General features: G+C 38.7%; 1 protein-coding gene across 7 annotated transcripts in view; it reads left to right on the top strand.

Annotated features, from left to right (window-relative positions):
• Positions 1-19,839, top strand: part of KIZ (kizuna centrosomal protein) — a 119,014-nt gene that overhangs the window by 65,833 nt on the left and 33,342 nt on the right. For all 7 annotated transcript variants that reach the window (XR_009454018.1, XM_059705408.1, XM_059705409.1 and 4 more), the window contains 2 exons: positions 17,118-17,283; positions 18,162-18,227. Coding sequence is in view for 6 of the 7 variants with exons in the window: in XM_059705408.1 (XP_059561391.1) it covers positions 17,118-17,283; positions 18,162-18,227 (232 nt within the window). In the remaining variant the exon portion in view is untranslated. The remainder of the gene's footprint in view (positions 1-17,117; positions 17,284-18,161; positions 18,228-19,839) is intronic.

Raw genomic sequence — 19,839 nt, 5'->3', positions numbered from 1 at the left:
GTCTTCCAGGAACTTTCAGATCTCAAGTCCCTGCCCTTTCCTTGCCTCTTAAGTTACAAAAGAGTAGAAGGGCCCTGGCCAGGTGACTCTATTGGTTGGAGCATCATCCCATGCACCAGATTCGATTCCCAGTCAGGCACATACGTAGGTTGCAGGTTCTATATCCGGTGGGGGCACGTACAGGAAGCAGTCTATCGATGTTTTTTTCTCACATCGATGTTTCTCTTCCCTTCTTTCCCTCCCTCCTCTCCCGTCCTCTCTTTCTAAAAATCAATAGAAGGCATGTCCTCGAGTGAGGATTTAAAAAAGAGACACAGAGTAGGAGAGAAAGTAAAAGGACTTTTTAAAAGTATATCAAACATATATACATAGGATGATACAATATACCTACCAACCCAAATTCACATGTGTTATTACCATCATACTGTTTCAGACCTCATCCTCATCTTCCTTCTCTCCCCATCTTCTTACTTTTCTCTCTCCTCCCATTTTCTCTCTTTCTCTCTTTCTCTCTCTCTCACCCCTTTTTTGCCTCCCTTCTCTTTCTTCTCCAGCTCTTTCATCTCTCCTCTCCTTTCTCCTCCTCTCCCTTCTCGAGCCTCCTTCCTCTCATCTTTCTTTCTTCTGTAGTAAATCATTACAGCTACAGATAGAGCCCCCATATGCATCTCAAGGATACGATGCTCCTTTTAAAAAATAACCTGTGTATATCCTTTTTGAAAACATTTTCATTTTCTGCATGATGTGTGAATCAGTAAATAACAGTTTGGTTTTGGCTGAGGTATGATACCATTTGTGTGAATGTTCTTTCAGAAAGAATAATGTTTTTTAGGAATAACAGAACCTATGTTTTCTAAATCCATTCCATAACTGTTGATAAATGTAAATCTTAAGAAGGATTTTGTTTTCAAATTTCATTGCCCATTTCATTTAGTACTATCCTATATAATAAAAGGCTAATATGCAAATTGTCCCCTCGGCAGGAGTTCAACCAACCACAAGTTCGACCAGAGGGTGGGGCCGGCCAGCCAACCACTGGGCCAGCCATACCCCACCCGTGCACGAATTTATACACTGGACCTCTAGTTCTGTAATAAAATAGTTTATAACAAGTACTGCTACTGGAAAGGAGACCTGGCCCTTGGTGGGTCTGCCTAGGGCTCGCTTGTAGTGTGTGGGTTCTTGACTTCATGCAGGAAAAATTTCACAACACAAATCCAGATGACTATGAGGGAACATTTATTGAAGCTGGGGACATAAAACAAGAAAGGACTTAGCATAGAAGGAGCAGGAGAGCCTAGGCTGGGCTGCCTTAGCTCTCTGGGAAATCAGAGAAAAGGAGGCCTTGGGTACAAGTTTAGGTGTTTAGCCTGGGATGAGCTGCTCATTTGCTCCCCTGGTTGCAAGCCTCATGGGGTCCTTTGGAGTTTAGAAGATGCATGCCTGTTGGGGGAGAAGCAGGGGAAGAGAGGATAGAGAATGGCAGGGGCTGCTTCCCAGAGGGAGAGTGAGTGCTGGGCCCTTTGTCTTGAGGCTTTATCTCTTTCTTGAAGGTGGGATTCTTAGGGGAGGTCTCAGGGGACGGTTTCAGCAGAATATTCGTCAGTTTTCTAGCTGTGCTTCTCCAGGCCTTGGTCTCTACTGATTGGTCAGTATCAGGGCAGGGGGTTGTCAGTCATTGCAGCTGGTCCTGGTGCTGCCCACCTGGTTTTGCTGCTTTTCTGGGTCTGGAGCTGAAATACAACTGAGGCCTAGATGTTATTTCTAAGGAGGTGACCTTCTATATCTGCTGTAAATTGCTTTGTTCGTTTTTTCAGCTATCTGTCCCAGTTTCCCTATTCCACCTGTCCTGGCTTACTAGCCTGTCTCATACATCACATCAGCTGTGTCAAGGGTGAAATTAGTATTGGTTGAATGCTCTTTGTTATCTAAACTTTTTTTAAAGGGTGTTGTTTATATTAGAAAACATATTCCAAGTTCTAGACAACCGATCCACTTAAAATTTTCAAATAATAACTCCATTATTAATGAGAGGAGGCTGCCCAGTTAAAATTCAGGAATCAAATTATATTCTGCTATGTTCCTTTAAATCATCATGATCTCATCTTAGTGGCAATCATAAAATTACCAATAAATTAATGACAACATATGTGCTTAAAGATGGAAGTAAAGCAGCAGTTTCACAAATGGTTAGGTTCTGAATGAAGAAATGCACAGCAACAATGAAAATTGTTACCAAAATTATGTGGGCAGGGCAAACGTTGGGAGCTTTAGGACTAAAATGCTTTTGTGGGTTCTAGGACTGTTTTAGTTTATGCAACATCCGTTTACAATTAGCAAAAATCAAGTATCTCAGAGTTGTTATCCTGCGTTGAAACAATATATACATTTAGTAAATAATATGGGTTAAATATTTCTCTATAGATAAAATTCTTAAAGATTTTCAAAATTTAAGAAAGCTTTCCTAGTAATTACTTGGTTAAGTAAGAGTCTAATGAAGCTCAGAAATATTTACTTTGATCTCTTGGGTAAATGGCTAATTAAACAGCACAAGTAAATGATGTTTACCTGTGGGTCCCCTTGCTGTCAGCGGGAGTCAATCCATCTCTTGAGTAAATACATCATTAAGCTCTGAAACTGGGATTATGTCCGCTCAAGACGATAAGGTCCACAGCACCCGCATAATCTATTAGGCAATTACCTTATTGAGCTGCATACTTTAAATCAAAAAAATTTGTAATTACTTTATATGAAAAAAAAATGAGTTGGGTGCTTCATTAAAATACAAAGAGCCTTAATACTCCTTTTATTTTAAATGATGTTTGTTTCCACCTGGGAAAACTCCAAACAAAGCAGAGTGATCTGCTGGTGTCACTGGTAGAATAGGTTGGTCCTTTTGCCCACACACACATCAATCAGACATGTGACTGGTCACAGGAATCCCCTCACCTCTCCCTAAATGATGGGCTGGTTTCTTGTTCTCTCTTGAATATTCATCTGAATACTTTCCCTTGCTTTTAATTGCTTATAATTTCAGTATTATGTCATATTACCATAGTATTCAATGTTATGGACAAAAAGGGGCCACATGCTACCTGACTAGCTCCGGGAATGCCTGCATGGTGACCTTGCAAACTCACAGACCTAAAATAACCACAAGGATGGTCTGAAATTAAAACTTTTTAAACTAAAAGCAGTTTATGGTGGTTAGTCATGCCCTAGGCCGGTATCTTCCTTGACAAAGGTCAATCTTTACCTTAAGTGAGCCTGTTTCTTATCTTTTTGCATCTACGATAACATATCATTAGAATGTCAAAGGAATTTTCCTTTTTCCAGAACCTTCAAAGCACAGGCACCGCTCTGCAGAGACCACAAATCCCCTCATTGTCATTGAGTTAATTGTTGACTATTATCTATCCTGCACCCACCTCAGTGAAAGAAGTGTGTGTCTGTCATTTTACTTTTTATCCAATCCCAGGGGTTCCCCCATCCTGCTTTGCTTTCTCCCGCCTCCCATCTGTCCACTTATGTCTCCTCTTTTGATTGTAATGTATAAAATAAGGTGTGAAACTGCCATTCTCTGGAGCATTATTTCAATCCATTGAGATTTTGCTTCCTGACAATTGTGGACAAGGCTTGGTTCAAATAAACTCACAAAATCCTTCATAGGCTTGAATGTTTATGTTGTCCATGTATATTTGGGATTGTTACAATAAAAATTACTTAGTATAACAGAAGAATTTCCTAACCCTTCCCTAAAAACGTCCTTTTTCTGTATACCATATATTGTTATTTATCAGGGTAAATACAATAGGCCAGGATTGGGTGAATTCAGTATCCCATATAGATTGGGGACATAACCATTCACCTCTTTGATTTTTACAATTAGATAGTGAGCTGGGTTCCCATTGTTTACTATTTTTAAGTATTGCCCATCTAATTCCCATTGGAAGTATTCTAGTGTTACTGAGGATGGTCCCTATGCCAGCCAGTTGAACTACTGAGAATCTAAGCTTAAGATCTAACTGAGGTACCTGGGCTTTTAAGATACATCAGCCCACTAACATGGCTTGGTGGTTGAGCATCGACCTATGAACCAGGAGGTCATGGTTCAACAAAGTGTTAACTTTATTATCATAACTGAAAATCAGAATATCGTCTGGTAGGTGAGAAAGCTTAGCAGGTACCCAAGTTAAATTTTTTATATCTAATAAGAAAGGGGGCCTGAGGAGACAGATATTGTTTCCGTTAGGAAACCATAAGGAGGATAGTAACAATAGAAGAGTCATTTTATGTATATTCAATTAATAACAATTAGGCGATATAAGAGCAATTAGGTGATATAAGGTTTGAGAGAAGTTCAAAGAACAAATTTAACAATTTTCAACATCAATTTGTGAGCATACAGGCCTTGTTGGTGTCTTGGAACAACTTCTCAAAAAATATTTGATCTTCGCTGTAGATGGAGATAGGTGTCAGAGACAGGAGTAGAGATCCTTTCGTGCAGTTAGGTGCCTTTTTTAAATGAGAAATGTGTATCCATGAGTAACCTCGTTTGAGTTTGGCTGCGCATGGGTTGGTTAGTAATACCTAGTAAGGTCCCTTCCAATGAAGTTGGAGAGAGTCTTTTTTTTCTTGATGTCTTTTCCAATAGACCAAATCTCCTGGCTATAAGCCATGGTCTTTGAAATCTTCTTCTCAGGGAATATACTGTGAAATGAATTAGTTACTAATTTATTGAGCTCTTTAAACTGGTTAATTATTCCTCACCAATAATGTAGAATGTCTCTTTTTAGTAAAGTTGGTTCATATGCACTTTCATGCAGATGCATAGGGTATCCAGTGACTATTTCATAAAGAGAAAGTCTATGTTTACCAAAAGGAGTGTATATTAGGTTGAGGAGCACTATAGGGAGAGCTTTTGTCTAGAGGAGATTAAAGGCTTCTGAAATTTTGGCTAGTTGAACTTTTATTGTACCATGCTACATTCCACCAAACCAGAGGACTGAGGTTGATAAGCACAATAACAATTGTGGATTTTATTATTTTCCCAGTGAAATGAGACCATGGTCACTGTGATTCACTCAGAGGAAATTCCCCAACTAGGAATTATTTTTCCTATAACAATTTACCAACCATTAAGGCTGTTGTTCCCCTGTAAGGGAATGCCTCGAACTAATGAGAAAACATACAAATCATAACTAATATATATTTGTATCCCTGAAATGGTGGTATTTGGATAAAATATAATTGCCATACCTCAAATTGACCTAAAGGAAGTGGAAAATGTCATTGGGATCTATGAATTGGTTTTCCTGGGTTATATTTTGAATAAATGGAACATCCGCTGTACTCTTTATGAGCTACAGTAGGAGAAAGTTTCCAGTAATATTGTTCACTCCATTAAATCATCTTTTCAGGTCTCCAATGTGTTAGCTCAGTATATGGAGTTGGGCCCCTATTGTGAGATTGATTTCTGATTGGGTCAAGCCACTTCTGTTTGCCTGGGTCAAAGGTTCCCCCTTTTTGTTGCCATATCCTTTTTTCTTCTCCCACAGCTCTATTGGAACTGTAAAAGATAGTCTGTTATTGATTTAATAGAAAGCAAGGAGCATTCTCAGGTATGAATAACTTGACTGTTAAACTCCACCTGCCTAGCTGCAGCATAGGCTGAATGGTTTCCTTTTGCTTCCATGGCGGTAGTTTTAGAGTGTCCTGGGATTTTGATAATTGCTAATTGTTTGGGTTGCTGAATGAAATCTAATAATTCTGCAACCAATTTTCCATTTTACATGAGCTGCCCAGAGAAAGTTAAGAAGCCTCACTGTTTCCATAACATTCCAAAGTCATGAGCTACACCAAATGCATAGTGACTATCAGTGTAAATATTGGCTACTTGATCTTTGGCCAACTGACAAGCCCAAGTTAGAGTAATTAGTTCAGCTTACTGTGCAGATTTTATTTCAGGTAGATAGAAACTTTCAATTATGTCCACCATGGAAGTTATTGCATATCCAGCTCGGTAATGTCCCGTTTATCTTTCAGATAAGATCCATCTTTAAACCAAGTTAAATCAGCATTATCACTGGCCATTTCCTGTAAATCATTTCTAGGAACAAGAAGGTGGTCAGTAAGCAAAACACAATTGTGGGTGTGTTCATCCTGTAAAGCAGGTAACAAAGTTGCAGGGTTTCGACAGTTACACCAAGTAAAAGTAATATTAGGTGCAGAAATCAGGAGTAGTTTATAAGAAGCCAATGGACTGACAGAGAAGTGTTGGGTGTGATGAGAGTTCAGTAAAGATTCAACAGAATGAGGAACATGAAGAGTTAAAGGAGAGTCCATAACTATCTCTTCTGTTTGTGTACATAACATGGCTATAGCAGAGATGGCCCTCATCCAGGGAGGGACCCTTTTTGCTACTGAGTCTAATTGCTCACCATCATAGCCTATAGGTTTATGATGATCTCCATGTTTCTGAGTTAGAGCTCCTAAAGCATCCCCTTTATTTTTATGTGTGAAAAGGAAGAAAGGAAATTTGTAAGTAGGTTGTCCCAGAACAGGAGCTTTATATTATACTTCCTTTAGAGCCTTGTAGAGGCTTGTTTCCCTTTGGGGTTCCATTGAATTGGATCAGGTTGATCTGACTTTAATAAGACATGTAGAGGATGGGTCATTACTGAAAAATCTGGAAACCAGCTGCGACAATATCCAGTCAAACCCAGGAATTCTCTAAGCTGCTTTCTTCTTTTGGGAAGAGGAAAAAATAGGATTCCTCTGAGTCTCTCAGGGTTAATCAGTGGCCCATCTTTAGTTATGAGATGGCCAAGGTGTTTTACGTGAGGTAAGCAAAATTGAAGCTTATCCTTTGAGACCTTACGTCCTTTTACAGCTAGCTGTTGTAATAGGTAAATTGTGTCCTTTGGGGAGTCTAGTAATGTCCTAGAGCACAAAAGTAAATCATCCACATATTGGATTAAAGTGGAATCTCTAGGAAATTTAACATCATTTAAATAAATTTTTAATATCTGGGAGAAATAGGTGGGACTCTGTATATTCCTGGGGCCTTACAGTCCAAGTAAATTGGCAATCTTCCCAGGTGAAGGTAAGAGATATTGACTGTCTTTTTCTACTGGAATGCTGAAAAAGGCACTACATAAATTTATTACTGAAAAATATTGGCAGTCCCCAGGAAGAGCTGATAACAAGGTAAATGGAACCACAGGATGTCTCAGAATAACTATCTTATTTATAGCTATAAGATCCTGTAAAAAATCTCCATCCTTTTCCACTTGGTTTTTTTACTGGAAGGATAGGAGAATTACAGAGACTTGTACATGGAATTTTTAAGTTCCCCTTTTAAGTAATCTTGTATAATGGGCTTAATTCCAGTTAGTGCATCAGGTCTTTAAGGATATTGGTGAATATTAGGTAGAGGCAAAGTATTATCAATAGTTATTTTAGCCCTAGCTTGTTTGGCTCAGTGGTTGGAGTATCAGCCTACAGACTGAAGGGTCCGATTCCAGTCAGGGGCGCATATCTCAGTTGCAGGCTCGAACCCCAGCCCCAGCGAGGGTGCATGCTGGAGGCAACCAATCAGTGTTTCTCTCTCTGTGTCTCCCTCTCCCTTCCACTCTCTCTAAAAGTCAATGGAAAAGATTTCCTCAGGTGAGTATTAACCAAAAAAATAAAAATAGTTATTTTAATAGGAGTGACTTACTTGATCTTGCCATTGGAAAGGCCCAAAATTGCATTGGAATGTCCTGCAACAAACACTCAGTCTTAAGATTATTTTCCTTATGTAGAAGTTTCTTTAAAATCATTATTTTTCCAGTTGATTCAGTATCCAATTCATTTAGTTCTAAATACATTTCACCCTTCTGGGAAAAAGGATACTAGTATGTGGGCATCATGGGTTTCAAGAAAATCTCTCCCTATTAGGTGAATTGAGACTGATCTGACTAGTAAAAATATATGTTGCACATAACATTCCCTAGTTGGAAGGGGATAGGTTCTGATTTAACAACAGTCCTTGGTTAATTAGGTACCCCTACCATTTGTACAGAAGCTTTCTTCTGAAGAAGAGGTCTAAGAATGGATAAAATAACCCCAATATCTCCAAGGGCCTTAGTAATTTCCCTTTATGATAATTTTAATTTATCTTAAAGTATTAGTAAGGAGAAGGAGAAATGCTCTCTCATAGTCCTCAGAGTAGCTCTATGCTTGCTTCTATTGTTTTTCTTTTTCTAAATTCTATTTTAGTTTTCTACAATCCTTCTATAGCAACCTGGCGTTTTAGAATAAAAATAGACTCGTCTCTACCCTTTTCTAAGAGACCTTTGTGTACCTCTGACTTGATTGCTTAATTGTTGGAGATGTAAGTTCATGATTTTGGTAGATTTATCTTTTTCTCTCCTTTAAATAGTTTTACATAGTTCATCAGGCAGAATAGCCAGTTCATCATTATGTGTGGTCTGACAGTTTATATTGTTTAACCAGAATTACAAGCTCTTCATCTAGTCCTTCCAAAAATGTCAAATTTAATAAGGGATCATTTTGATGATCGTCAAAACTATCTGGAGACAGACCTGAGTATTGTTGGAAAGTTTTTCAAAACGTTCAAAGATATCAAGCTCTGACTCATCAGGCTTTCTTTTACATTGCTGGATATAGGTCCCGTTCATTTTCCAGGGGAAAAGGTTAGGTATGGCTTGGTAAAGCCAGTGAGCTAATTCCCTGCATTTTTCCTAGTCTGTCTCTGTTTTAAAAAACACTCTACATGCGTATGCCAGCTAACCTTATTCAGCCATTCTATTGCCCTTCTTCAGAAACCAGTAGGTATATTATTTGCAACAGGTCAGAATATCCAGGATCATATGTTCTAACAAATTCCTTTGTACCCCTTGAGGTCCTTCTTAATTATGTTGTGGTCCAAGGAACTTATACAGTCACTGGTTCCCTTCTACCTGAGACTTTTTTTCCCTGAAGGGAGCTGCTAGAATTCTTGGCTTATCCTTGTCTGAATTTCTATTTTCATTTTCCCCTAGTTCAATAGAAAGTGGTAGTAGAGAAGATATAAATGAAAGAAAGAAGGTAGGGGGAGGGCAAGTCTGGACACGGTAGCTCAGAGAGCAAAGGATATAATGGAAGAGCTGTAGAAGGGGTGTTGGCATTTATTAGCTTCAGAAACCTTCTTTAGTTCAGAGATAGTCTCTAAAATTTTCTTATTAACTTCCTGTAGAAAAGATAATTTATCTGAGCCTCTCCTAGAAGCTTCTAATTTCCAATCAAGATAAGCTTCTCATTCTTTCAGTTTAATTTTAGAGCTGGCTTTTTCTTATTGAGCATGCAGAAAAATCAATCTGGACATGTCAAAAATCCCTCACTTTGGCACTTTCAAGCTGATACCATTTTTGGTTAAATTTTCTCATTTCTATAGATACTTGCAAGTTGAAGTTCCATACAAATTATACATATAACCTGCAGGAGTATTAACAGAAGCTGAAGTTTTTTGGGTAACAGAAGCTAAGGTTTTTGGGGTCCGTCAACCTTACAGGCGTGATTTCCCATGTTAATTTTAGTTTTCTTTGGATATCTATAGAGTCTGAACAAATTTCTAGGGATGTTGTGTGGTGGGTTGAAGTGTGCAGCTTATGGGTTGAGCTCCAAGGAGCTGTCACCTCCCCAGTCACTTTTCAACCCTCTTATGTGTCTTGATTTCTCTCCCAGCTGTCTGGTACCACTGTGAGGACTCAGAGCACTAAGTAACCAACTCACACTCCAGGACAAGTCAATTATTTAATTACAGTTGGCTTGGAATTCCCTTTGAGACTCATGTGTATAGTGAGGGATACTCTCTGACACTTCCACAAAGATTCTTAGTCACCTAAGAATACCTGAAGTTCGAGCTGGAGGGAGGAAGTACCCCTTATCTTCAGAGCCAAATGAGTTCAGGCTTTCATTTATCCAACAAAAGTGTTGTTGTTCAGATTTTCACTTAAGTAGTTCCAATTGAAAAAAAACAAAATTAAAACCAGCCACCCATCTCAACTCCTATCCTTTAGTGCCACCTCAAAGATTTTTCTAAGAACAGCTCAAATAAAGTCAGGCCCTCTACCACAAGCAAGGGAAGGTTGTGAATTCAAAGAGATGACTCACCCAAGTTTACCTGATGTGAGGTTGGGAGCCAGTGGGGCTCAATGGGCCCTTGCTGGTACCTAGCATCGGGTCCAGGTTCACGGGGTGGTCCTGGATGAGCTGCTTTGGAATCCTGCCTACTGCAGCAAGTAAATGTCAGTGTAAGAAATGTTGAAACCTATTGCATTTTTATGAGTTTATTTCAGCCAAACTGATAACAGTTGCCAGGAAGCAAAATCTCAATAGATTGAGGAAATGTCCTGGAAAATGGCAGTTTTACTGCTTATTTTATATATCAGAATCAAAGAGGAAGATGTAAAGGTGTTACATGAAATTCATTGGTTATAGATTAGGGAGGCAGGAGAAAACAATATCTCTGGGATTGGGTAAAAAGTAAAACAAATCACATTTGTAATTATAGGATAGTTAACAGTCAACAATTAACATGATAACAATGATAAGTGGACGAGGAACGTCTTTTATTACAGCCAGGCTATAATGGGGAAGAATTGAGTAAAAGGCAAAAACATCCTTGTAGGGGAGAACCAAGATGGCAGCATAGGTTAACGCCGGAGTTTGCTGCTTTGAACAACTACTTCAAAAGTGAAACTAAAACACGGAACGGACATCACCCAGAACCACAGGAACGCTGGCTGAGTGGAAGTCCTACAACTAGGAGGAAAGAGAAACGCATACGGACACTCAGAGGAGGCGCAGTGCTGAAGTCAAATTCTGAGGTGCGGAGTGCGCGGAGCGGACTGGCGGCGGAGGGCGCGGTTGGCGTTTTCAATCGGGAGGGAGTCGCAGACTCTGAGCTCCAGATCCGGGCGAGTCTTTAGGGACCCAGACTCAAACGGGAGAAGCGGGACTGTCTGGCTTCGGTCAGAGCGAGTGCAGCTTTCTCTCCCAGCTTTGCAGGGGGTGCTGGGACTCAGAGAGGCAGAGCCCCTGGGGACAGGACTGAGAGCCGCCATAACTGCTCTCTCCGGCCCACCCTGTTGATCCTGTGCGACCTGCCCCGCCCAAGCCCTGCGCAGAGGCATTTGCCGGATAGCCTCAGGCAAAGGCTAGATTAGCACCTCCCTAGAGGACAGAAGTTCTCTCACTGCTGACACAGCTGATTCTCATAGCCACTTGGCCTGGAGGTCAAACCCTCCCTGGAATTAGCTACAACAATCAAGATTTATCTATAAGACTGCGAACAAAGACCACTAGGGGGTGCACCAAGGAAGCATAACAAAATGCGGAGACAAAGAAACAGGACAAAATTGTCAATGGAAGAAATAGAGTTCAGAACCACACTTTTAAGGTCTCTCAAGAACTGTTTAGAAGCTGCCGATAAACTTAATGAGATCTACATGAAAACTAATAAGACCCTCGATCTTATATTGGGGAACCAACTAGAAATTAAGCACACACGGACTGAAATAACGAATATTATACAGACGCCCGACAGCAGACCAGAGGAGCGCAAGAATCAAGTCAATGATTTGAAATGCGAGGAAGCAAAAAACATCCAACCGGAAAAGCAAAATGAAAAAAGAATCCAAAAATGCGAGGATAGTGTAAGGAGCCTCTGGGACAGCTTCAAGCGTACCAACATCAGAATTATAGGGGTGCCAGAAGATGAGAGAGAGCAAGATATTGAAAACCTATTGGAAGAAATAATGACAGAAAACTTCCCCCACCTGGTGAAAGAAATGGACTTATAGGTCCAAGAAGCGCGGAGAACCCCAAACAAAAGGAATCCAAAGAGGACCACACCAAGACACATCATAATTAAAATGCCAAGAGCAAAATATAAAGAGAGAATCTTAAAAACAGCAAGAGAAAGAAACTCAGTTACCTACAAGGGAATACCCATACGACTGTCAGCTGATTTCTCAACAGAAACTTTGCAGGCCAGAAGGGAGTGGCAAGAAATATTCAAAGTGATGAATAGCAAGAACCTACAACCAAGATTACTTTATCCAGCAAAGCTATCATTCAGAATTGAAGGTCAGATAAAGAGCTTCACAGATAAGGAAAAGCTAAAGGAGTTCATCACCACCAAACCAGGATTATATGAAATGCTGAAAGGTATCCTTTAAGAAGAGGAAGAGGAAGAAAAAGGTAAAGATACAAATTATGAACAACAAATATGCATCTATCAACAAGTGAATCTAAGAATCAAGTGAATAAATAACCTGATGAACAGAATGAACTGGTGATTATAATAGAATCAGGGACATAGAAAGGGAATGGACTGACTATTCTTGGGGGGGAAAGGGGTGTGGGAGATGTGGGAAGAGACTGGACAAAAATCGTGCACCTATGGATGAGGACAGTGGGTGGGGAGTGAGGGCGGAGGGTGGGGCGGGAACTGGGAGGAGGGGAGTTATGGGGGGGAAAAAAAAGGAACAAATGTAATAATCTGAACAATAAAGATTTAATTATAAAAAAAAAAACATGATAACAATAACAATAAGGGGATTTTTGGTCTCTACTTTTTTTTTTTTTTTTCTCCAGTGGTTGTATTCTGAGGCATCCAGGAAAAGCGGAAATTATTTTGCTATCCCAAAACTATGTTATTTTATATGCCTAAAGACGTCAGATAGGCTCAGTTAAGGTAAAGATTGACTTTTGTCAGGGAAGATACCCACCATGAATTACTTTTAATTTTAATTTCAGACCATCCTATATAGTTACTTGCGGTTGCTGTGTTTGTAAGTCCGCCATGCAGTCCTCCCATCACAAAAATTTGATCTTTTCTATCCAGCATATGTATTCTTTAAAAAACTAGCAGGGGAAAAAAAATATACCAACTACTACTAGCAGGGGGGAAAAAACATACCAACTTGGAATGTCAAGGTAACCAAAAAGAAGAAAAGAAAATTGCCATTATCTGACTCTCCATATTTAACCTTTTGACATTGAGGTGTATGGTTTTTGATAGTTAATGTATTGACATGGGTTACATTGTTTGTGTACATAGCTTCTTTTTTCCCACTTGTCACAAATGAACTTCTTTTCTAATCATCACATGTTCTACATAATTTCCCATGGCTGTCCAAACACTCTTTTATGAATATTCCAGTCTCTCTGACTAGACTCCTGTTGTTGACCATTTTCAGTGGTTCTCAACCTTCCTAATGCCTCCACCCTTTAATACAGTTCCTCATTTTGTGGTGACCCCCAACCATAAAATTATTTTCTTTGCTACTTCATAACTGTAATTTTGCTACTGTTATGAATCGTAATGTAAATATCTGATATGCTATATGTGTTTTCCGATGGTCATGACCCACAGGTTGAGAACCGCTGATTTAAGTTGTTTTTAATTTTTTCTCTAGATAAAGGTTTCAAACAACATGAGCAATTCAGTTTTTACAAGTACCCATCCCACTTCCTTAGAATGAATTCTTATATGTAAAGTTTTTAGGTCAAAAATTATGTGAATCTCTTAGGTATTTGCTATGCACTGCTTACTCTGGAAGAGTCATCAGAGTTACCAAAAATGGATGAAAATATCATTTCTTTGAACTCTTTATGGAACTGGATACTATCAACATTTTTTAGCACCAAATTGAAAGTACAAATGACATCCAATTTTTGTTGTTGTTCATCTGACCTTTAATTACAATTGAGGTCAAATTTTCCCCTGCCTATTTGTTAGTCATTTGTATTTCTTCTTTTATAATTTGCCAGTTCATGTTCTTTGCTCATTTTTCTATTAGGTTAGTAATATCTTTTCTTATTAACTTGTAGGAACTCTTTTTATATACATTTGTACAATTCGTTGTAATATTTGAGCAGTTTTATATTCACCATTTATTTTTCTTAATGGTGTTTTGGACACAAAGTCTTTTTCATTAATATCTTCATTTATCTATTTATGCATTTGAGTATCACAATTGATAAGTTTCTACATATAAATTAAGAGTTAGCCTAGATGACTCTCGGAATTCCAGACCTAGCAGGATTCATATTTAAACTGAACTTGGAGAAAACTTCTAGTAGAATTGAGCCAATAATTCTAGGTATCCTGTTCAGTATAATTAATAGGACACTTTTATCTTTTGTAAGATCTGATCTATGGAGCTATCACTATCAGTCATTTTGCAAATATGTGCCTTTTAATTGAATTTCTGAGTCCTTTCTGCTGGCTTCTGGGAAGGCAGAAAAGTGAGTAACTAGTTGATTGGTATTGACTTGGGCTTTAGACTGCTGAGAACAGTGAGACAGTCTCCAGTCTTTGCTCCTGGCTTCCAAATGTTTGAAATCAAACAGAGTTTTTATGAGTTAATAGGTAAGTTAAAACCCATGCAGCCCTGGCCAGTGTGGCTTGAAGTATCATCTTGTCCTCCAGAAGGTGGCAGGTTTGATTCCCAGTTAGGGCACATACCCAGTTTTCAGGTTTAATCCCTAGTCAGATGCTTAAGGGAGGCAACCGATTGATATTTCTCTCTCTCATCCATGTTTCTCTCACTTCCTCTCTCTCTCTCCCTCTCTCTCTCAAATCAATAAAAACATGTCCTCAAATGAGGATTTTAAAAAACAACCCATGCATAGTCCATTCATAAGCACTGTCAGAAGGCCCATGGTAACATTGTTGTCTGGTGACATTTTTCAGATAGGGAACTTCAGTTTGTGAGTGCTTTCAAACCCCGTGTGAGATGCGGAGAGCAGCTTGTTCACTCTTCCCTGGCCTTTTGTTCTGGTGCTGTATGGGTTAGTGTTTCCAGTCTCAGGCTGAAAAATCATTCACATTGGGGGCTTCCTTAGAAAGATGTCTTTCAAAAAGATCTTCAAATAATACAGATGTTTTTCCTGACTCTATAGAATTTGTTTTGGACTACAAACCGCAGACCATTACTTGTTTGAATTTGACTTTTGTTTCTGTCCTTGCTTATCATTATTCCCTGCTCCTTAGGCACTTAAATTGTAGATTTCTTTATGATGGATGATTACCCACTAGGGAGATCTGCTGTTCTCTTTGTTGGCTCCATGGCCAGTAGAGCCAAATCAACCAGTCTCATGTGTGAGGTGCGTGACGACCACATAGGCTTTTATTAGTATAGATGTGTTTTAAGACAATGGCTATCTTGAACTCATGCCAAGAAATTATTAGTTACAGTTGTTGCATAAGGTAATATGAGGGAGAAATGCATATTTGAAGTGCTCTCAGAAAGATTGAATTATTTGAAATATCAGAAAGAGAAAATTATAGCTTTATAACCACAGAATTTTGGTCAGTTCTTTTTGTTCATATTCTAAAATGCTTTTCATATACCCAGGATTATTGGACACACAGAGTTGGAACTTAAGTCTCCTTGGGGACAGCCTAGATCAGGATCTAGAAATGAGGCATGCCAGGATGGTGCATATGGCAGTCAAAGACCTGGTGCTACTCTTCACCTCTTTCTTCTGGAAGATTCTAGAAGCAGGTGCAGAGCAATGGTTCTTGTAGGCAGCTGAGATTGGGGCTCTATGGGAGCCAGCCCTGAGTTTCAAAGGCAGGACACTCTACTGAACCCCAGTCTACAGATACAGGGATACTGTGCAGATCACCGCAACAGAGACTCATCACAACTAGAGTAAAATCCAGGGATCACTTTATACATGTAGAGGAATCCCAAGGCTAACTTGAGACTAAGTCCTTTGGCCAAGGAGACTCCAACTTCTTAAATACCCTGAAATCAGCTGATCCATCCTCTAGGATAGGCCAAGGGCCCAGGAAGTCATACAGTCCTGGCGAGGGCAGAGGGCAGAGGGCAGAGGGCAGGAGTATGTTGCAGGAATATCAAGGCCAATGATGACAGTGGCTGTGTTTTTCAAAACCAAACTTACAAGGTCAGATCTTCCATGTTCTGCCTCAGTGATTCTCCCTGTGAGGACATTTTCTCCTTCTTTCATGTTAATTACAAGGAAAGATTATCATCTTCCCTCTTGTTTACTGGAAAATTCCGTTGTAACTACTTCACCCTTGGACTAACATGACCTGTGAGGCTTGGTCCAGCTCCATTCTTCATATTAATGTGTAGAATCTCACCTCCCTTTCCCACAGATTGTGTTGGACACTGCACTGTTTTTACTACTGTTGTCAGATACCAATGAAAAGTGAGCAACTCATCAAAGTTCCCTCTCCCAACCGCCTGGGCAAATCACTTCTGAGTAAGAAGTGAGAAAGAAACATACTCTGGCAGCAGGACGATGCTATCATTGGTGGTTTTACTCTTGTTACCAGCATATTTTTAAGAGTGCTGACCTGTGAATTAAGAGATATTAACCTATCCTGTTAATTGCCACCTTTTCTCTACCTCTTAATTTGGCTGTGATAAAATCTGTGCCCACCTCCTTGCCCAGTACATGAGGTGGTGTGATAAGACAGTTCAGTGCCCTTTGAAAACAGTAAAACAGTATAGTGGTTAAGTTTCCCAGGCTCCCCAGCAGACTTAGCAACAGAACAACTTTATTCTTGATTGAACATTATCATTTAGAACAGTTCTTTTTTTGCTTAGTGACTCCTCCTCAGCCACCAAGTTTTTACACAATTTTCCCATTTGGGGGAAATTCAGGGGTCATTTATCTGTAGAGGAATGAGGATACCACAAGGTCACATTTTTCCAGATCTCTTTCTCAAACCACTGAAGGGCTCATGCAATGAAAGAGAAAATCTTGGGTAAACCAGCCCAGATTAACAGAGGCGGTCGCATCTCATGCACATATTTCACAGGTAGAAAAACACTTCTGCGTAAGATTCAGTCCTCCAAAAGAAATTATTATTTCTAATGTAAGTTATTACAAAGAATTAAATTCTGCTGGAAAATAATCAGATGTTACTCTATCTTGAAGACATTTTAATTTCAGTTAAATGTCAGAAAGCAAATTAAATCCTAAGTAAAGCTTAACCTAAATTGTATTTGAAGATTGGGTCTTTGAGACAAGGGGAATATAGCTACAGTTTGTTATTTCTTTGTGCTTTCTTTCAAACACTGTAGGCAACAGCATTATTGAAAAGAGCCCCTACAGAAGAGGGTGAAGATAGGTCGGCCATTCACAGTAATGAATCACCTTGCAGCTTGCCATCCATTCTGAATGACAATAGTGAAATAAAGGAAGCAAAATACACTCCGTGGTTCAACAGAGTTCTTACCTGGGAACAAGGTAACTATTGTTAAAGGGTTGGTCCACAGCAAAAGCCCATTCAGAGTCAACGTGACACCTTCTTTCTCAAGGTGTACCTATAAAATAAAGGGGACTAGAGAATACCTCAGATTTTAATATGCATAGTAGGTTATTTGTTTTACATACTGCCTTTCAATAAATATATGATTTTGTTTAGTCTCACAGGGATAGGAAACCTAATTGTAGGGCTGCAGTGTTACTGAATTTCCAATAAATTACGTTTTTATAAGTTATGAAATCTTAACAAAACTAATCACTGGGCAGTAGGTAATTTTGACCATCCTACAAAGATGAAGATGATTCCATTAAAATGATTCCATAAAGTACTGTGAAGTTTTTGATATCACTTAATAGAATTTACTCATAATTTATAAACATTCTTTTTAAGGTTGTCTTTATAACCCAGTATTATAAAAGTCTAAACTGATGAATACGAATCAATGAATTTATGCCCTGTAAAATTTTAGTATCCAGAAATTGTGACTATTTTAACCTTACTATTAAAATATCTCAGTAAGCCACTATAATGGCATTTCCAATACCGGATGTATTCAGAAGTTGATATACATGCACAGAATTTAAGACTCACTGTTTTCAGCCCCCTTCAAATTTGATAGATGTCAGGCTAAATAATTTTTTCATGAAAACAACATAGAGATACCTTAGTTTTAGAAAAGTTTTCCTTTTAGAAGGAACAGTACTATTTCAGGCAAGAAATAAACTGGAGGATAAAAAAAAAGGAGGTGGGGAGATAGTGAAAATAATAGGAATGGTAGTTTTAAAAAAAATCAAACAAAGGTCTAGTCCATAAATATAACCCTGACATACATGTTTATTGTCATGTGTTTGATTTTTAGAAGTTTCAAGTGCCTGCAGAGATGAGAGCAAGGAAGAAAGCATGGCAGCAAATGTTCCAATCACAGGTAAAGTTATGGTTGCCTAAGAGTTGCAAACACAGAATTCAACCTTGTTATATAATCAGTACATTCTAGGTTGGTGATATGTGAACTCCACTAAGAGCATGTATATTTGACTACCACATGCTGGAGCAGGAAAGTAATTATAAGAGCACATAATTATAATGTGCAAACTTAACGTTAACACAAACTAAGGTGGAAAATAACCATGTCTATTGAATTCTTCATAATCATATTATACATTTACACATGTGAGCACCCCCCATCACCTAGCCTTTCAGCACCTGCGTCTGTGCAAGGGTCAGTCTCCATGGGGAACACCCAGTCATTATATGGTAAACTACAGATGTTTCTAAATTTACTCTTTTCTTTCCTGTGATAATTGAATGAGTGTCATTAAAATAAGAGCAAGGGGAAAAGTACCAGACAGGAAGCTTGCTTGTGCCTCAGTTGCAAAGCCTGGCTGATAAATACACAATTTTAGCAATAAGGCTTCATCAAGACTTACTAAGTTTTCTGCACATGTATTAGGCTTATTAAGATGAAACCTGAATATCATTACTTTAGTTTTAGAATATCAACAGCAGCAATTAGTATTCTGAACAGAATTCTATTTGTCATGCATCTAAATTTAATAGTGCCTTGTTTTTTAAAGTGCTGTGCTACTTCATTATAAATTCAAAGGTCTGACTTTAAATATTTATACAAGTAAATACACCATTGCACCAAGGTACTGAGGCACACATCTGTATGTATTGTAGTAATGTTGTTTATATGCAGGAAAGAATGGCTTTCTTTTATGGCAGTACAATTCATGGCCTGATGATTAATTTTTTAAGCCCATGTTTCTGTGATGAACTCTGGTTTTGAAAAAGGAGTTTATAGTAGAGAAATTATTGTGTGTATTCTACATCAGATAATATTTCATTCCAAAATGCAGAGGTTTTCTTTTCTTTTAAACATTTCCCAGTTATATATTTATTGCCTTCTTATTCTTCATTTTGAGAAAACTCTGGTAAAGTTCCCTCTTTATTTTTTTAATGGATTTTTAGAGAAAGAGAGGGGGAGTGAGAGTGAGAAAGAGAGAGAGAGAGAGAGAGAGAGAGAGAGAGAGAGAGAGAAACATTGGTTGGAAGCCTCCCCAAAATGCCCCAACCTGGGATTGAACCTGCCACCTTTTGATGCATCGGATGATGCTTCAACCAACTGAGCCACACTGGCCAGGACTTTAATTTTTTAATAGAAGTGTTAATGATCCCAAACTGCAAATAACCAATAAGTTATTTGGGTGCTTTTCCCGTGCATTTACCCATGAATGCATAAGTATCTAATAACCTCTGAATTTATTTCAATTAAAAGTATAAAAGCTTATTAGGAGAAACCAGGAAGTGGCTTCATTGCCCATTCCTACTTGTCGTTTAAGTATTATTTTCAATCAGCCCCTGCTGCGAGTAGATGACTCTCCCAAAAATTATTGCAAATGTTATTATCTCATAAAAATTTTATTGAGGTATAATTGATATATATGGCACTATGTTACTTTCAGGTATACAGTGTAATGATGCAATATATGTACACATTGCAAAATGATCATCACAGTAAGTCTAGCTAACATCCA

The sequence above is a fragment of the Myotis daubentonii genome, chromosome 8 (assembly GCF_963259705.1).
Source record: "Myotis daubentonii chromosome 8, mMyoDau2.1, whole genome shotgun sequence".
Lineage (NCBI taxonomy): Eukaryota > Metazoa > Chordata > Mammalia > Chiroptera > Vespertilionidae > Myotis > Myotis daubentonii.
Note: the sequence above shows the minus strand (reverse complement) of the source record. Positions and strands in the feature narration are given on the sequence as shown.